This window comes from Rattus norvegicus, chromosome 2 (genome assembly GCF_036323735.1).
Source record: "Rattus norvegicus strain BN/NHsdMcwi chromosome 2, GRCr8, whole genome shotgun sequence".
Lineage (NCBI taxonomy): Eukaryota > Metazoa > Chordata > Mammalia > Rodentia > Muridae > Rattus > Rattus norvegicus.
In genome coordinates this window covers 216,936,950-216,957,646 of record NC_086020.1, presented here as the reverse complement: position 1 = coordinate 216,957,646, position 20,697 = coordinate 216,936,950, and the positions used below count along the sequence as shown (strand labels likewise).

Sequence of the window (20,697 nt, the reverse complement as noted above, 5' to 3'; positions counted from 1 at the left end):
TTTACTGGTCAGGATTACAGTGATATTGAATAACTGATGTTCATTCTCACTTTAAATAGCCATGACTGAATCCAGACAGAATTCTTTTCTTCACCTGACCATCCTATTAATTTTCCAGTAGAGCGAGATTTACTATTTTCTTTACGTAAGGTTACACATGGAAGAATATACAGTGTAGCAGGCTGTTACTGTGGTTTGGCTTGTTTCTACCCAAGGCACATATGCTTGCCGTGAGAGCACCAGCCACTCATCCTGAGATCAATGTACCATTGCTTCTGTGTCATTAACTTTATTGTATGAGATAGCTTACTTCCTGTATAATTGGAGAGAGCTCTTCTCTAAGTGATGAGTAAGAGGGAGAAGGGCATATATTACATTGTCACTCATGCCAAAAAGGTTTTCTTCAGCTTTCTCCAGTTCGTACAGTGTTCAGCTGATTAGACAGGAACACTGGAACTAGTGGAAATGTCCATGGAGTCATGGACGTTCGGTCTTTGTATAGCAGAAGATGGACTATTTCATAAAGCATTTGAGAGTTCTGACTGAAGTGTTACCACCAACTGGAAAAGATCTGTTTGAGTGATTTACCTTGGTAATTATACGTTAGACTAGTTTTAAACAAGTTCTCACATTTCTGCTTTGCTCTATACTGGCTTATAATCTAGAAATACTAAATACCAATGCCATAGTAGAAAAACAATTTCTCGTGTTTATGATGAAGTTCTTACTTCCAGTGTCTTTTTACTTAACTCTAAATGTGTTTCTAATGGATTCTGGAAAGACTTAGCCTATATCCTAGAATTGTCATCAACTTTATTTCTGTGGCAATACAACTCTGGAATCAGTAGAAAAGTAAGATATAATCCCCAGGTATTAAATGTAAATGAGCTTTCTAAAGATTAAAATGTATTATTTCCAAGGAATCCACTTGGTTAGCACAGGGAATAACACAGCAAAGGAAGTGTTAATTAGTTCTCTGTTAGTGAAGGCAAGGAATCTGGGTTGGACTTTGAACTCCCAGCCAGGACACTATATCTTGCTCTTTTATATTCCTGGCGTACAGTCCCACGCACATAAAATGTGGCTGATCCAAGTTTGTTTAGGAGTGATTGCATCATTGGTGAGATGAATATGCCTGGAGAACAAATACAGGCACCGTAACCTTTCCCTTTAAATTCTAAGTAGTACACAGCTCCATGGTTTTACAGCATAATTTTGCTGTTTACCATGACAGGAGATTAAGGAATGTACTTAGGCTGCAGAGCTGTACTCTGCACTGGTCCCGGAAGAAAGGTACCTCTTATGCATCTTGGCCTCTTCCCCTTGTGTACATGTTCATTTCAAATCGGTTTCCTGACCACGATCCTTCTTAGATCTCTCCATTCTTCATTTACTCCTGTAACATAAGACAGATTTACATATCATTTTGAGAGACTTTCTTTTGTAGTTGGTTTCCTTTGTTTGCTTGGCATCTGCTCTGATTACCCAGTGTACTTTGCCCAGCATCTCAGCACCTTGCTGTGCTCATATGACTTGAGATGTCAGAAATGCTTGTCTGCAGTTTGTTGAAGGTCTGAAGAACCTTGGAAATGTAGCTTTCCTCGAAAGGTTTCAAATTTTGCTTACTTCTAATTGTAACTGTGCTGTACTGGAAGGGGAAAGAGATACTTCAGTGTCTCGGTGGGAATGAATGTCTTTCAGGGTTTTTTCATTCTCTCGAATGTTCAGTGATAGGAAGACTTAGCCATCACCATGGCATTGATCTCTCCATTGTATCTTTGGGTTAGTTGCTGCTTAAATTCCTGGGTATACCTGGAAAGCATTTGAATTCTTTAGGAAGCTTGATAGCTTTATACTCCATGAAAAACATTGTACTATTTTCCTTTATGTATTTATTATGACTAGCTTTATTCTGAGGAATGTAAAATATGGTAAGAAAATGTAAAGAAAATAATCTTGTTTTAGGAGGACTGTCTTAATCTTTCCTTTTCTCGGGATGCATGTCTTCTCATCCCTTAATTTTTGTATTACTTATTAGACTTTTCAGCTAGGAAAAAGAACAAGCTTGTTTTTGGTTGACAGAGCACTTTTATAATATTTGACCCCATTTGATCGTCATGTCCTGAGCTGTATCACCTGCACTGATAGAGGCGAAGAAGCCAGGCTTCTAGTGACTTGATTGACATCCCACAGCAAGTGGTGGAAATGGACTTTGAGGAAAATCTATTCCCAAGTATAAAAACAGCAGTCAGAACATGTTCATTTTGAGTATTAACTTTTATATTTTCTTTTTGTCTTTATGTGTGAGTGTATGTGTATGAGTGTCTGTGTGTGTATGTGTGTGAGGGTCTCTTACAGAGCTTAGAGATCACCGTCGTGGCAAGGCCGACTGCCACGATTTGCCTGCCTTCATTCGCCAGCTGTGGGGTCACAACCAGGTCCTGGCACATCTGACTTTTGCACGGGTGCTGAACTGAACACATGCAGCAAACACGTATTCTCACGCTCTCTACCCAGCCTGGACTTTTCTGTGTTTTTTTTTATTGATAATTTTTATTTAGTAAGTCTTGTTAAACTATTTTTGGTAGTACTCAAAATCATATGATGCCCGGAGCTCTTTCTAAAAGATTTTGCATCGAAATATTTGCTGTTATTCTAGTTGCTGAATTTTACAAAATAAATATTTCAATTATTTACAGCCCACCTGATCTAAGCAGAACATTCTTTAGATCAGACATGGTAAAAGAGGGGGAAAAAGGCCCTATTGATGTTGGGTTTGGTAACAACAAAAGTGCCCTCTGCTCCCTCCCCCTTTTCTTCTATTGCCATCTTTGTGTAGGACTCTCTCACAGCCCAGGCATTCTTTCTCTCAGAATGCAAGGGGCTGACAAAGGATGCAGTGTTAATGTGTTCTTGCCTATCCCGACTCTCTCTCCAGGCTCCCAGTTTTGGGTGGAGAAAGAGGTATAAATTTGGATCACAGGGTGCCAGCAGGACATTCCTAGAGCTAGCTGCTGCAACCCAGTTTCTTCCCAGGCATCATACACGAATATCCTAAGTTTGGAAGATACGGATACTCTCAGAATGACGTTGGAAGCAGAATGTACCATCCAAACTTCAGTTAGTCTTTTATTGGTTCAAGAACAGTTATCTGGGTGTTTAAATGATCTAAAATTCTGTTTGCTTTTGGATAGAGAGCGGGGCAGTAATTATTCAGTAATGCTTTCTGGAAAGTTGAAGAACTAGGTAGGTTTTTATACTGTCCATAACTTTTCAACATCAATTGCATAAAACTACTGAGATTGATATACTTTTAGATGACTACTCTGCTATATTGCTTAATTCCCATTGTACCCAGTGTCCCGTCACAGAGCCCAGGTACTGTACTCCTCCGTGCTGAACAGCGCTAGATCGAGTGGGTTGACTAGTAGGAAGACAGCATACACAACTGCCTGCTTTCTGTTTTTTATGTCCAAGGCAAGTCATTTGGCATATAATTGATCCAGAGAAAGGAATCTGGCAGATAGAAAACAGATCACTACCTACCTATGTGGTTGCTGTTGAAGAAGGTAGATATTTTAACATATAGCAATGATTATTATAAACATCAAACATAGATCTTTTCCTTATAATTTCTTTACTGTAAAAAGATTTAAGGAAACTTCTTTAACACTGCAAGAAGGCAATATGATTACTTTTATTTTGAAGTTCTCTTTTCAAAGTGTTTATATACACAGAGAGGGGAGAGATGGGGTAGCACAGATCTGGAAATTAAATTGTGTAAACATGAAATAGTCCACATATAGCAGGGTAACATCTAACATCTGTGTTACTGTGTTTGTGTAGAATGTTTGATGGATTGTTTTGATCATTGGCTTTCATTTCCATTTGTAAGACTGGAGAGTTATTCCCCTGGGGGTTTGATTCCGTGAACCCTTAGGTCTGAGTATCAGGCTAGGACATGGCGTCGTTTGAAGCCAAGCATCTCTGCTCTATGCCTGCCATGCCACCTGGTGGTCTAACATACAGAGTACTCTACTGACAGCTGAATATAAAGGAATGGTTATGATTTCTAAATTTACATTTTGGATGAAATGAAATGCATATTCTATGCATAAATGTGTAAATATCCACAATGCATACAAGTAACATTGTTTTGAGTTTAATCAGTAATTAAAAATTGTATCAAATATAAAAATAACCTAATTGCAAAATAAAATGTAATGAGAAAAATGAACCATGCAAACATTAAATTATATTATAAAAGAACAATAAAGTTCAGAATTAGCAGGGATGACAGATAAGTGGGACAGAGTAGAGTTTAGAAGGCAACTAAGATGGTGACCATTTGAGTCACTGAGGAGATGGAATACTCAATACATTGTACTGCACAAGCAGACTAATTGGATGGTTAAAAATAATGATGGGGGCAGGAATGATGGTGCACTTAGAGGCTAGGGCCTGGCGATTGCTGTGGATGGAGGGTAGACATAGCTACATGACTAGTTTCAGAGTTGCAGGAACTACATGGCAATATCCTGCCTCAAAACAAAACTGACGCTAGAACTCAGCCTTACTATTCTAGATGCATGGAAATTGGATTCCATTAAGTTCTAGATGGATGGAAAGCTAATACACTAAAGAACTCATACTGCTGAATTACCGAAAGAAAATACCACTTGAGTGATAACCTGTTGAAAAACCCAGAGGCCACTTAAGAGACTGTATTCTTTCTGAAAAAAGGAAGTTGAGAGAGAAAATTGCATAACTGTAATGTTTACTAAGTGAGCATTAAAATCATTTCCTTTAGTGTTTAAGGTTAAATGGATTGCATTGTGGTATCTTAGCATTCAGTACAGGGCTCGTAGATGGTATGATCATTTTGAGTTTGTGTTCCTCTGAAATAAGGCGAACATTGTTCTGGAATGTTTGTGCAGTTTAGCATTCCCTGGGGGCAGTTTTCCCAAGTCATTTATGTATATTCCTGTTTACTTGGTTTTCATACTAACCCTTTATTATATATTCTAAATTCCTTTAGTTTATTGCTTTGTTGCTTCTAATCTCTGTAGTCTGTTTGATCTTTAGTGAGCTCCACCCATTTCTTCTGTGACTTTTGTTGTCTCTGACTCAGGAAGACTATTCCAGAGTATGACAAATGGATTCCTTTGTGTTTACAGATAAATCATCTGTTTAATTCAGTTTAACATTTTTTATCCTTCTGCAATTCATGATCTGTGGAAGTATAGAGCCTCCTATTATCCCCAGACCTATATTTTATAAGTCCTCTACTCTCTGATGAAAATCTCCAGCTCACACCTGACAGCAGCTTGTCTCCATCAGCCATCTTCATTCTCTGTCTATTTGCTAACATCAAGAGACATAATTACTCTAAGCTCTGGAGACACATTACTACCTAGAAGAGTATGCAGCCTGTGGTCTTCCAAAGTTTCTTAGTCTTTTTGTGTATTTTCATTCTTAAAGGAGTCTATTTTTGTGAGGCACATGTTTTTATTTGTCCATGTATGTGCATATTCTGTGTGTAGTATACATGCATGTGTTTGCATACATGTGGAGACCAGTTGCAGACAAATCATGCCTCAACTTATTTTTTGAGACAGAGTCTTTGGTTGACTTGGCTACACAGGCAGCTAGCATATACCCAAGGTCATTCTTTATACACCGTCCCATCACAGAGATTGCAGTGGATCTATGCCCAGCAATTGGTCTGAATTTAGGTTCTCTTGTTTGCACAACAAGAGGTTTATCAATTGACACCTCCCCAGCCTCTTATTTTATTTTCTGAAGTTTTGACATGCTTTTAATATTTCATAAATTCTCTCTGAAAATACACTAATACATAAAATTTAGTTTTTATAAAAATTGGCATCATTCTAACATTAATATTTACGACTCAGGCATATTATTGCTCTTTTTATTTAGATATTTTTGTCCTTTATTAAAGTTTTCATGTTTTCTTCAAGTGTTTTTATACATTTATTTTAGTTTCTTCTTATAGATTATTGATATTTACTGCAAATGAATGAACTATTAGTTCATCGTTGTTGTTTTTAATTTGGTATTTTCTTAGAGGAAAGGAGGAAGGAAGTTTCTAGGTATGCTCATATTTTAGAATAATAAATTTTGTAGTCAGGCTTTTTATATTGCACATGTTATTTTGAGATTAATTTTCTTAAAGGACCTTCACAGAATCACTGATGAATTCTTATATTCTGGAAGAAATTTTTAGACTATACATAGAGGAGGTGTTAGCTAGCTAGATCTTCCCAACCCAGTGGAGATAAGGACACTTTTTTCATGAGATCCCTGTTTTTGTCTTTGCTGTAGGCTTAGCAGCCTTAATGTCCCTGTCACCTCTAACTCTAATGTGTTTCCTGTGTGTCTTTATGGCAAAACCAGAAGTCTCAGTCTCTTCGGTGTTCCCATTGTGCATCTGTCAAGTCACTGCTCTGTGCACTTGTGAGGATCAGAAACCATGGGGAAAGGAGGATTCCATCAAGTAGAAGCCATGTGTCTACTACTTCCCCATCTATACTCAGGACATTCTTTTTATCTCTTTTACCTCCAACCCAGATTGGATATCACCTTTAAACCACACTGTTCCTTCTAAGTCTAGGGAAGTACTACTGGAATACTGGCTACTTTTCCTTTAGGTAAACCATATGAATACAACTTTTTCTACTTCCTTGACTGTTAGTAAAGACTAAACAAATATATTCTTACTATTGGTAAATTTGTAGTAGGCAAAGGGAGAAAAAGATTGTGTGTGAGTATGTGAGTGTGAGTGTGTGTGTGTGTGTGTGTGTGTGTGTGTGTGTGTGTGATTTGACTTTGTGCAGAATAAAAACTAGAAAAGTGTTTTTGAAAAACTTAAACTCTGGGGGCATTTCAAGTCTTTGTGAAAAATTGACATCATTTCTGTGAAGCTTCCTGCATCTGAATAAATGTTTTCCAAATAGAACTGATCCCAAAGTTCAGTGGTAGGTGATAGCTTACATGAGGCACTTGTATGTCTTAGATGTGTCTGCCTTAGAACTGTGCATAAAATTTAAATTGGGAATAGATTTGCTTCTCGTTGTTACTTAGAGTCTAGAAATATGATGCTTAAGTTTTCATCATGTGAAATAAGGACTGGAAAATATAACAAAAATGTTAGTTTTAATCTAAATTTGAGGTAGGCTCTGTTTCTTTTATACAATTATGAATCAAGGTTCCTAGAAAATAATGCTTAGATAGGTTTCTGTCCAACAATCCAAGTGTGTTTTCTTCACTGGCGACAGGGCTCTACCTTCTCACCGTTCACTCTCCATCTTATGGTGTTTTTATTCTCTAATTCATTTGGGATATGAACTGTGGTCTCTAAGAATGAAATGTCACTAAGCACCTTTATACAGGTATCATTAAATAAAAATGTATATGACATGTTCTTTTCCTATAGGCAAGCTGAAGACTGGTGCCAGGGTGACATGATTCTGCCCTGTAGTACTCCTTGGCTGTGGGTCAGTGTGTCCTAAAAAATGCTAAGAAACTGTCAAACCATAGCGACACAGGACAGCAATCCGCTGGTACTGAACAGAAAGGCAGGATCTGTGGAATAGCATTGTCAGCAGGCTCTAAGCCACAAATATTAGTACAAAACTGAGTCACACCCTGTTTTGATGACTGCCAATGGTGTACCATTCAGTAGATTCGGTAGGGAGTTTTGTGTCCTCAAATGTTTCTGGACCCATTAGTGTTCACACAACAAACAGCCTCTACATTTTGAGTAAGATTTGTTTACCTGGATGACCAGCTGCTATTCACCTAAAACTGGTGACACAAAACATAACTGACAGGAGTGCTACCTAAGTGGGAGACTGCTTTCATTTTGGTGCATTTCATCCACCCCAGGCAAAGTTTGAAAAGATTCACTGAGAGTATAGCTGCAGTGGGTGGCACATAGGAAGTCTGATTTTTTTTTCTTGTATTCTCATATTTCTAACCAGGGATGGATCAACTAGTAGAATGTTCTGACCTTTGTGGTCTGATACTCTCAGCTATTGTTTTTTGTTCATACTCAGTGAAGAAGGACAGAGAATGGGGAGGCTATGGGTGGGGATAGAGGAAAGAAAGAACAAAAATATATGGCATCCTAGTTCAATGAGCATTCTTAGAAGAAACACTTATTTTATGTCTATGAAAGTTTTTCTTACATGTATGTATGCACAATCTGTATATACGTGTATGGGATATAGATCAGAAGGGATTGCCATATTTTTCGAACAGTAGTTACAGACAGTTGTATATGTGTATTAGAAACTGAACCCAAGTCCTTTGCAAGAGTGGTTAAGTGTCCTTAATGGCTGAAAACCTTCTCTGTCCCCTGACATAAACCTTTTAAAGCAGGTTGTGGTTTTTAGAGGAAGATTCCATGTGCTCTTCGTACTTTTTCGTTATTGTTTGTTTAAGGGAATTATATGAAGACTTTTCAAAGCACATGTTTGATGGCACTGATCTGTATTGGTCCTCACAAATTTGTTTTCCATGTTTGTGTTGCAGGATCTGCAGAGGTGGGTAGATGGTGCTCAGGAGCATGGCTTTGTCCTGGTATCTTTTGGAGCTGGTGTCAAGTATCTGTCAGAAGACATTGCTAACAAACTGGCAGGAGCTCTGGGGAGATTGCCTCAGAAAGTGATTTGGAGGTAAGGTCATGATAGTTCAGATTGGTTTTACTGATGAAACCCAGTATCTCCTTATGTAATCTTCACACCCTTGCAGAGCATGGCACATTGATGCACTGGCTCAATAGATGCTCTTGGGTTTTGATTTTGTTTCTATTGCATTGAAATCCAAAACTAATTCATAAAGGCCTGTAATTGGTAAAGATAACTGCATCAACTATATTCAGAGTATGTTGTGGAATGAGGTAATCTATGTTGAATTCAGTCTTATGTTTTCTCCAGCTTGAACCCCCATTTTTCCTTATTTTTAAAATTTAGTTGTAATTTCATACCTGTCTATATTTTTTCAAATCAGCTCAGAATAAAGTAGTTAATAATGAATTAGTAAAAAAAATAATGAATGAGTAAACAACTTAAGTTCTTCAATTAATCCAGGTACTTTGTACTCTCCCTTTAATATCTCACCTATATCAATATTTCGAGACACTTAATCTGAGAGACTAAGCTTCTAAAACTCTCTTGGTACCTTACCCGCTAATTAATATTGGTTAAGATAAACTCTGAGGTACATTCCAGCTTCCCCCAAAGGCACTGCAGCATGGAATCAAACCTGTGTACTTTATTGAGCATGCATTTGTTTGCAGTCTTGGAGCTCAGGAGTGAATACAACTCCACAAAAAGGAAAACGGGTCTCCCAAGACATTACGTATACTCTAAATTGTCTGGGTTTTCTAACACTGTGTAAGGCTGGGCTAAGAACTGGACACTGCCTTTACTCTGAGCAGAATTTCCCCCTTCTTACTCTAGTCCCATTGGGAGTTCTCTATCAGGCTTGTTAATTCAGAGCACCCGTGTACCTTATTGAAGACTCTCGTCATCCTCATAGTTGTGAGGCACATTTGAGCTTCACCACATAGGAAACAGCCTAACTATGTGCTGTGCTCTGCCAATCTCTCTGGACTCAAGGGAATGAAGCATACTTCCTGCTACTTTCAGTGTTGGCACTGGCTTGCCAGGATGGGGGTTAGCGACAGCTCAGATGTGGTTCTTTCTCTTCTCTCTGGGTACTTGTGTAGAATTGAATTTAGCAAACATTCATTTGGGTCCCCACATCTCTTATATATGTATCTTAGAATTATTAAGAGAATAAATAGACTTTATGAGAAAATTATGTCTTATCTGTCTGTCTGGAATATTTTTATTGGAACTAAACGAAAACTTTACTCAGAAGAATATTAGTAGTTTATCATATAACGTAACACTCGTAAGCCTACAAAATGAATGCATGTTATAAAGCTTCATTTCTGAAAGACCTATTGTCTGGTGTCCATTTTAGGTTTTCTGGAACCAAACCAAAGAACCTAGGAAACAACACTAAGCTCATAGAATGGTTACCTCAAAATGACCTGCTTGGTAAGTCACAAGCTGCACTTACTTGCTTGACTGATCAGTGAACATGGTGTTAGTACAGGAGTGGTTTGGAAAGTGTGTGCCCAGTCATTCTTAACTAGTCATTCATTTCTCAAAATTCAGACCACTGATCCAGAATTTGTTTGTTGTAAAATCATTTGTAAAATGCAAATGCTGAAATCTAAAACATTTTTAAAAATTACCCAATTTTAATTGTCCATAAAACATAAATTATATAAACTAGTGGCAATATAAAACTCTATCTGACTTAGGTTACTTAATAAAAGCAGTTAAAAAACATAAACTGATGTTGTATTTGTTTATAGTTGTATCGAAACCTTAGATAATTTGGGAGTTATTCACTTATCTGAAACAAAAAAAGCTGGAAATAAGGGAAATATTTAAGTTTGACCTGATCATTTGTCTTACATCTTCCTAATTTACTAGGTAGTTCTGATAAAGAAACATTTGTCTTAAATTTTTATTTGTTGTGATTTTGGTCTTTAACACAAAATTACAATAATATTGATTACATCATACTTATCTATTAAGTATTCCTAAATATAAATTATTTTATTTTGTTTAATGAATACAAACAGTAGAAATGAAATTTTTTATTAAATCTATTTATTAAATGCATGTCATCCCTTACTGTGTAATAAAAAAATGATAAGGAAGGTATTGATTCACATTTATACATAATTAATACTAAATATTAAAGAAAATGACTATTTTATAACAATTGCTCTTAAAATACTAGTAACAACCTTAAAAATACTTTAAACTTATGTTAAAATATACTTTCTAGATGCTACCGTGGTCTAAGACCAAGACACTTTATTTATTTATTTATTCTTTTTATTTAAAGACAGTTGAGTACTTGTACTTAAACTCAGCTATATAGCTTTGAAGTCTTGCCTCTAGTTCGCAAGTTCTGGAATTATAGTTGTATGCCACTAAATAATTAAATAATTGAGCTTTGTGTGTTCAGTCACGGAGGTTTGAACACAGGACCTCACATGATTGGGAGGCACTCTGCCATTACATCTCCAACCAACAAATGCAGCCATTTCAATTTTTTCACTGTAAAATGGTGAAAAACTTCGGTATGAAATTCCTCTCTACCAGCCCATTTTGATCTAATACATGAAACTGAGCAAAAATGAACACAATTTTCTCTTCCCCGTACTTTCATTCTTTTCCTTTCCTTTCCTATGTCTTTGTTATTGTGACTTTAGAATCTATAGAAGGAAGGAAGAAGCAAGGAAAAAAAGATCCATAGAGAGGTTGACCATCAGCTAGCTCTGTCAACAGTGTTGTGACGCTTTTAACTAGGAACGTCTGAGTTTGCATGTGGGACCCACAGCAGAGTGCAGCTGCCTAATGCTCTGTGAGAACGACCTCCTCAAGGTTCCCCAGGTTCTCCTTGTCTCAGCGCTCCAACTTTTCCAAGATGAGTCCTTTCACAGTACTCTGTGCCACACCTCTGCAGGTGCTGTGGTGAATCCTATAGTAAAAGATCCATTCAGGACTAGAAGTAAGCACTAAGCTGCTTTCTTCTCCCTTCACCCTTTAGTCCACCGTTAGTCATTTGCCAGCTCAACTTGATGTTGGCAATGTTGGACATGGTAGTACACGTTTTGTTCAAATAGGGATCCTGCTACCAAAAATACTTTTAAATCGGGTCCTTTAGTTAGTCTGAGGTAAGGGGTAGGCATTCTCTATAGTACTGGGTGAGACAAATGCACTGAGAGCCCATTAGTGTGGAAGTTTATACAGTGAGTATATTTAATAGATTTGAATTTCTGTGTCCTGTAATTATTTACTGGCCAAAACCACATTTTCTAAGCATACTTTTTTCTTTCACTTTTTATGCAAGTTTTTCTTCTCTGTTAACGAAATGCAGGCAATTTACTAGAAGGAATACCTCATTAAAATTTTGACAAGCTAACCTTTCTATTCCCATGACAGCTAAATATTATAATACTACATGTCTTATAGTTGATGTCCTCTCTGGCTTTCTGTTTATTTTTAGCAATTAAAGTGTGTTGCTAGTCATGTGAAAATTGTGCTTGAGAGAGCATCTTCTACTTCATGATTAATGTTATAGTTTAGAGTACCTAAAATGGCTTTCAGTTGATATATGTAACAATCATTTTAATTGGTATTAAGAATGGATCGATGAAATTACCTCTTTAAAAATTCACTTTCTAAAATATAATTTATTAGTGTGTTTGTCTTGTAAGAAGTCTGGATGAATCTGGAGTAATAATGTAAGTTATTTCCTTTTTATCCTTTAGGCCATTCAAACATCAGAGCCTTCCTAAGCCATGGTGGTTTGAACAGTATATTTGAAACTATGTATCATGGTGTCCCTGTAGTAGGAATCCCACTCTTTGGAGACCATTATGATACTATGACTAGAGTACAGGCGAAAGGCATGGGGATCTTGTTAGAATGGAATACAGTTACTGAAGGGGAGCTGTATGATGCACTGGTGAAAGTTATCAACAATCCCAGGTAAGGTTTCGGCTCATGTAAGGCAGATAGATGATAGTATGTATATATACATTTGTCACATTTATCCACATACACACATATATTTAATTACACAGTACATAGGCAGTGAGTTTTCTGCTATTCCGTCATAGAATGATATCTTTATGTCATTGTTATTTCTTATGTATGTTTTCCTAAAATTTGAAGTTAAACATAACAGTCATTTAGCCATCCATGATGTGACCCTGAGATTTTTGCTACCAAGATTTGTCAGACCAAGAAGCAAAGGTGGGGGCAATCATTGGATCTCTCTGGTGTGTCAGATTTTGTGTCTGCTGTTTACCTTCGACACCCATTACACTAGATACGTCTGCCATAGTTGTGACAAGTACTTGACAAGATGTGCCCGGGAGGAGAAAGGGTTGATGTGGCCCTTGGTTTGAAAGTATAACCTGCTGGCAGTGAGGAAGGCCTGATGCAGGAGCGACTACAGCTGTGGTTGTGGGGGCTTCCTCACGTCTTGCTAGGACAGCAGAGTGGGGAATAGTGCCACCATTCTGACCTTCTGCTTTTTCCTCAGCCCAAATCCCCAGCCATAGGACAGTGCTATCATATTCATAGCTTCCCTCCTCAGTTCCCCCCTGGAACTGTTCTCACACTCATACACAGAAGTATGTTTCTCAGGGAATTCAAAATTCACCCAAGTTGACAGTGCTGATCAGCGATCACTGGCTGCTGCTTTGTATTAGAGGTTTTGCTATTACTGTAGAAAGGAGGGACTTGAAACTCAAAGAACACTAATAATTTGCCTACAGTCACACAGCTATTCAAACATGAACAGAAGACAGACCTATCTTATTCTTAATCAGAACTCTCCATCCTGCCTGGCTTTCCCAGCACTAGCCGTTGCTGAGATGTATTTGCTCATGTGAATGATGAATTAGAATCTTTATTTTGCCTTTTAAATTCTTGATGTGTCCCGAGTTAACCCACTTCACAAATGAGTCTCAGTGGGCAGCTGGCCTGGGTACTTTTAAACAAAGCAGTGATTTTCTTCATTTAAAGACACGATGTTTAGTTTATCATGTTTGTCAAATGGCATTAAATAACTGAAGAGAGTAATATAATTTTCTCTTTATAACTAGGTGGTGTGTCTGAACACTGGGCTGCAAGTCATTGCTATAGTATAAGAAATGCTGATGAAAAAATGGTTTCTTAAAAAGTAATAGTGAAGCTTAACATAAAATCGGAATCATTCAAGGTTCATTATGCTACCTTTTGTCGGCTTGGAGATGGCCCTCCTATATCAGCCAGTGTCTGTGACACAAATGTGGCACGCAGAACAGCATGCTGTATGTCTCAGGCACCTGCACACTACCCCTTCTACAATCTCTAATTTCTCCTGTTAGATCTCATGCATTTTGAGGAATGAATGTTCTGAGGAAAACATTTTCACATAGACCTGCAAAATCTAAAGAAAGGATTCGGGGTGGTAAAGCTGGAGAGCTACTAACATTGGCTCATTATATAGGAACATTTACAAAGAGTAGTTGAACCAGGAAATGTGTGTGTTTGTTTTGACTGTGGAACTAGAGATTGAACCCGGGGTTTGCACATGCCAGGCAAGCACTCTTGCATGAGCTCTGTTTCCAGCTCAGCTTAGCAATGTTCTCTGAGGTGTGAACCAGCGTGTATTAGAGAAGGATCAGGTTACACTCATTATACTGCACTGAAAACCTAACTGCAGTCTTGAGGTACACATAGATATGTTAATTGTGCCATTACCTAAAAGTCATTATACTCACAAAGTAATTTACCTCAAATATATGGCAAATGTTCCACTTTTGGTGTGAAATCATTATTTAAAAGGCTAAATTTGCCTCATTAACATTATACTCACAATAATCTGGTTTAAGCCAAATAATCAATTTTGCCAAAAGGTTTTTTTGTTGGTGGTGGTGGTTAGTTGCTTGTTTGATTGGTTGGCTGGTTGGTTGGTTTTGGCTTTTTAAACCTAAAACATACATGCTGTTATTACAGGCCTACTTCCTTTATTAGAGCCTTAGTTTTGCTTAATGAAAACCTTATTACCTTCATATAAGGAAACCAATAAATGAAGATGAAATGATCCTTATAGTACCACTTAACTAACTCATGGTCAGCTTTTACTATACAAGTTATTTTCATAAATTCATAACATATATTAGAGGTTTAATTACAATCAAGGAGGAAAGTGTGTAAAATATCCTGATTCATTTTTCTGTTTTAAGAAAAATATTTCTCTTTTTAATAAAACACAATAAGAAGTCTTTCTCTTTCTTTTGCCATCAGCCAGAAAGTGTAATATAATGTAACACAAGATGTAGGTGGACTCATAAAATTTGGGTGAAAATTTTAAGTCATTTTCATCAGGGCTTGTTATAAAGGAGATCGTTATAGCAGAGTAAATGTGCCTTTAAAAGCTGTATCTTCTCATAGCATGGGTATAGAAAAAGCCTACAAGTGATTATCTTGCTTTGCTACTGACCCCAGTCCTAATTCCCTTTCATTCATTTCCCTAACTTGTTAGCATGCCTGTTACAAGCTAAATATTTAAAGCTACAGCTACATCATAAGAGGAGCATCACATCAACTCATATAGCATTGTAGACTGATGGTTGCACTGCAGAGGTGCAAGCATCACCTAGCTCCTCCTGCGTACTGGATGGATTCTTATTCCATCACATCCCCATGCTGTCATCGCTATGGCTAGTGCTCTGTACCTCAGGATGCTTCCTGTTCACCAGATCTACCCCGTAGCCCCACAGGTTGCAAGCATTGTAATTGCTTCTGACTTCCCTTTACTTTCACATTGAATCCAGGATCTTAACCAACCCATACCAACTCTTTCACTGTAATTTCTCCCGGCCCAATCCGATTGGCCTGGCCTTCATTGTTACTAGTCATGTGGTCTTGGTTATGCACCTCTTACCATCAATATCTTCTGCTCTGGTAAACTAGCCATTTCTGTGATAATGGCTGCTTGGCTCTATGATTTAAGCTCGTAACTTGTTGTTCAGTACAGCCTTGAGCAGTTTGACTGAACACCCTCAGTTTACCCTTGGAAGGCACCTACTCTCCCAGCTTTCTGACACCTCTTCCTACTCTTCCTTTAGCATGCCAGGGATTCACATATGCCTAAGGTTTTCTTCCTTGGTAGGGATCTGTGTGAGAGTCATATCGTTTGTGATATTTTTATTTTCTTGAAGTAGACCATAGACATCTGTCACATTGTCTCACAATTCTCCAGCATAACATTTTAAATTAATTATTTAGAAATTTCATTCATTTTTAAACTAAAATTACATGGTTACATTTTATATATCACTTTACCTGTCTTTCTTTTTAGTCAGTGACTTAAGGAAGGGTTTATATTCGTGTACATGCTTGCCAACATTCGGCTGTACTACATACGTCATATTATCATGCACCTCAACCCCTTTTCTTCGGTATAAAATAACAGTCCCACACCATCAATTATTATGGGTTAAAGAACTTTTTAAAGAACTGGTAGGAAAAATGTTCCTGCTTTTCTCTATCCTTTTTGTAGAATTTGAAAGTGTCCCTTTTCCAGTGAGACACTGCTTAACAGCTTCTAGAAGCATCTGATGGGGAGAGTGTATAATGTGGTGTGGGAGGGGCTTGGGTCAGAAAATATAAATCTGCCTCTCCTCTGTGGAATGATTTCATGTTGCTAGATTTGCTTGTTCTCACCAGCTTGAAATCTATGGAGATATTGTTAAGTATTTAAACCATTAACCCCAGTGCCTGGGGCATACTTACATGCTTAAAGAGGAATATCAGTCATTTTCCACATTTCTAGATTGATGTACAAAACCTGTGTATGTATACATGATCATGTCATGTTTGTCCCCACTACAGTTATCGGCAGAGGGCTCAGAAGTTATCGGAAATTCATAAGGATCAACCCGGCCACCCTGTCAATCGGACTACCTATTGGATAGACTACATTCTTCGCCACGACGGAGCCCATCACCTCCGTTCGGCTGTCCATCAGATCTCCTTCTGTCAGTATTTTCTACTGGATATTGCCTTTGTGCTTCTGCTTGGTGCTGTCGCGCTCTACTTCATAGTGTCCTATGTGACAAAATTTATCTATAGAAAAGTCAAAAGTCTGTGTTCTAGGAGTACGCACAGCACAGTTAATGGACACTACCAAAATGGAATCCTCAATGGCAGATACAAAGGAAATGGTCATATTAAACATGAAAAAAAGGTAAAATGAGCCAACAGCCCAGGCGACGGGAGCAGATATGTCTGGTCATTGAGTTTGTAGTGCTACTCTTTAGTCTAACAGCTACCAAAACTAAATGTCAGCAAACAATCCTAACACCCTCATCAGACCCTGTTAATGAAATCCATGGATAAAATGTCTGTACAGAGCACAACCCCAAGTGCAAAAATGTATTTTATTCTAACACTGATGCAGAAAGTTGGCAGTGAACCATTTAGAAGCCTTAATTATTTAAATCAATTAAGTGATTGTGTCGGACCTGAGTTTTAAGTGTTATGTATGTATTACAGGTGAGGGATGGTGTTTTTCTCTTGATAAGATGCGTGTATGTTTCCCGTGTCGTTGAGTTTTAGCTTCCATTTGTATTTAGCTTGTAACAGTATTTCAAAGACTGTTTCCTAAACTCAGTGTAACGAGGCAAGTGAAAGATGGGTGGCACAGTTTTTGTATTTTTGTTTATTATAGACATTTTTATTTTTTTCTTTTGTATATGCTTTTTTCTTACCAACTATGGATACTTGCGAAGGAAACTTGTAATGAAGTAACTGAGTAAAAAGGTTTTCACATTTTTTTCTAATATTTTCCTCCTACCAATAATTTTTCTCCAGAAGAATTTTCTAATTAGGACAAAGCAACAAAGCTCTTACTTTTGTTCAAAGTACTGAAGAGTACGGCTCAAACAGCACTTGGAAGCAGAGCCATGTGCAAATGCTTGTGTGACTTGGATATCCCATCATTTGAGTTTGAATATTCAGGTATCAACTTCTAAAATTTTAGCTTTAAAATAATCACCTCTCATTCCTTTTATTATCTGGGTCACGATATAGTACATAGGTGCCAACATATAATTCCTCTTAAGCAGAACATTTGCGTTTCTCCTCCTTGGTACCTGGTTTGACTGCAGGAGTTTGAAGTTTGTCAGCAAACAAGACTTCCCATGCGAACAGAAGTGACAGAAATTGTGCCACCCATTTGTGCAATGAGTTCCCGTTCCCTCCTCACTCCATCAGCCCAACTCGGTAGCCTTTTTGGTCATTGTGCTTGACACGGGACAGTAAGAGTATCTATTTGGAACAGGGAGACGAGTCACAACGTTCATAAATTCAGGACCTCCCTGTTGAACCACTTACTAAACGGCAACTGTAAGCTTATTCTACGTCACTGTGTTTACTGAGCATTTGCACTGCACATGCGGAGTGTGTGCTTTATTTATTTGTGGTTGGAAATCCCACCCTTGACACTTGAGAGTAGAGAAATGAAATATTTAGTTAACGTCACTCACCAACCTGGCAGAGTTGTGAAAAATCTAGAATGCTGTAAATCCTTGTCATACACTGTGACATACAACTTTGTGACACTCCCACCAGGAGCCAGTCTCATGTACTTAGATATCACCAGTTTTTTAATGCACAGTGCATACAGCCTACTGCTTTCTGAATACTTGAAATGGTATCTGTACACACCAGTTAGCTACTCCTTTTCACAATCTTATCACAATGTTGCCGTTCAAAGAGGAAAAAAGATCAGGCAATGAATGGTGGGGCAGCAGAGCATAGAGTGTATGAACGAGCTGAGTTTACTTTTGGCATTTGATAAAGTTGGTAATAGGCACTAACTGGATGATTAAACATAAGTTAATTTCCACTGTGATTTAAAAAAAAACTTAAAACAATAAACAAAGTTGAAAATAGAAAAATGTTGTTGGAATAAAATTTTTATTCGGATTTTATTTTACAGTATTATATATAGGTATATTTACATTATAAACATGTTTCTAAGGCCTCCCAACTTTTGTATGTATATATGAATGTGAAAACAATGTATTAAATGTGAGAACATATTTAATAAAAATTAAATGCAGGGATTTATCCTTTTAAGAACACCAACATGGATCTTTAAATTCTATCCCAGAATTAAGAATGTGAAGTGCAAGTCTTATCATTGTTTCTTCGTTTTATTTTGTTTTGTTTAGTGTTTTGTTGTTCTTCTGTACCAGTCCCCTGCCTTAGACCCTCAGGATGCCTATTAGATGATTTAAATTTTTTCTATACTACATCCTCTAATGAAGTAAAGTTTTCAAGAAGCCATTTATTCATTTTCTTTTCAGAAGGAGTCTCTGCAGCAGCAAGTGCTTCCATAGCTGGTTTTATCAAATGAAAACTGGGATTTTTTTTCCTAAATCTCATCAATAGCAGAAGGCAAGCATTGGAGCGAGCTTGTGTTAGTCGCAAGTGGTACTCTTACTGAACTTGAAGGAAACTAGACACTTCCCTCAAATCTCAGACTTTTACTAAATCCTAGATTACTACCAAAATTGAATGGCTCTATTTAAGTAAATGGTTTAAAAGTAGAAGAACCATGAGTCTGGTATATTATTCATAATGTGGTCTTAGGTTGATCCTCAGAACTTCTCATCCCACTGTGTCTCCCCGAAGAAGAACCAAAGTAAGTTTCAAAATAACCTAATGTAATCATTTAGCCATCTGTTTGATTGAAAGTATAACTGATGAATTTCTCTGCTCCAGTAATTAAACAAGTTTGTAGATGTCACATTTGACAGCGTTTAGCATTATCAAAAATAATATGAAAGTGAAAACTTTCAAATCTTAAAAGTTGAAGTGTGGAATAACAGGAAATCTGTTGTTAAAACCTCCTCAGTGTATGCCTTAAAGAATTTCATGCTCTCATTGCAAGACCACTTTAGCCAGATTTTAAAGATGTGTACTATCTGTAGATATATTCTTTGTGTTTATGGCAGGCTTAGATATTTTTTCCTGACACATTTAAGAAAAAAGTTCTTGAAGTTCACACAGTCACATCATCCACATGGTTATGGAGCTGAAAACTCTCCAAATTCTTCTAAGTTTCTAGCCACTTGCGTGTTTGTGGGATGGACTTAAGGAGGGGAGCAGTAGGAAATAGCACAAATCTGTGGGTATGGAACCTAAGAGTCACAGATAGTGTTATCGCATCTTTTTATTGGGGTCATTAAAGATAGATTTTCACATTGTTCTCTGCAAATTTTCTGATAATATAAATAGTCTATAAAATAAGACTTTTTCTTTCTTTCTTTCTTTATTTATTTTATTAACTTGAGTATTTCTTATTTAAAAATAAGACTTCTTAATTAGAGTATAATCCAGGCTTGAACTGACTATTCACAACCACATGCAAAACTATACTGATTTTAAGTACACTGACTTATAGAGAGCTAGTGGTATTATATACCTACTCCAGCTTCTACCATCACTTTTACTTTTTCATATCCTATTTTGTGTAAGTGGTGATTCTCTATTGCAATGAGCAGGACTGACTTAGGTTTCATTGAACCAGTATTAATTGCCCAGTTTCAGATGATAACTTCTGTGGGACTACTCCTTGTTCCAATATTGGAATTATATTTCTACATAAGGCAAAGGTAAATTCTAAACATTCATGCAATGACGAGTTTTGTTATTGACATCCTTTATGAAAATCATAACTCTTTAGTTTTAGGAACTACTATAGTTTTACGTAGCATAGATTGTAGAGTTGGTATGGTATAGTGTCTAACCTACTGCAAACATGCATTCTATATTATGAAAATTGTGTTTCAATGTTTCTCAGAATTTTGTTCTTTTAAAAAGGACATGTACATGTAATTCTGTGCTTTTATAGAAAATGGGAACATTTGAACTTAAAGGCACTCATTAATTACAATTAACATTCAATTCAGCAGGGCTTTGAGGAACCTCTGAATGGCAATCCCCAATGGCCTGTTGGAAACCATCAGTTCTCCTTCTACTCTTGGTTCTGTCTTCTAGTTTGATCAAAAGA

At 37.2% G+C, this 20,697-nt stretch overlaps 1 protein-coding gene across 3 annotated transcripts in view; it reads left to right on the top strand.

Annotated features, from left to right (window-relative positions):
- Ugt8 (UDP glycosyltransferase 8) overlaps positions 1 to 18,763 on the top strand; it is a 68,284-nt gene extending 49,521 nt beyond the window's left edge. For 2 of the 3 annotated variants that reach the window (XM_017591052.3, XM_063282414.1), the window contains exons 3-6: positions 8,557 to 8,699; positions 10,015 to 10,091; positions 12,389 to 12,608; positions 16,509 to 18,763. In XM_017591052.3, the coding sequence (XP_017446541.1) occupies positions 8,557 to 8,699; positions 10,015 to 10,091; positions 12,389 to 12,608; positions 16,509 to 16,872 (804 nt within the window). In that variant the 3' untranslated portion in view covers positions 16,873 to 18,763. 3 annotated transcript variants of the gene reach the window in all.
- Positions 18,764 to 20,697: the final 1,934 nt, after the last annotated feature.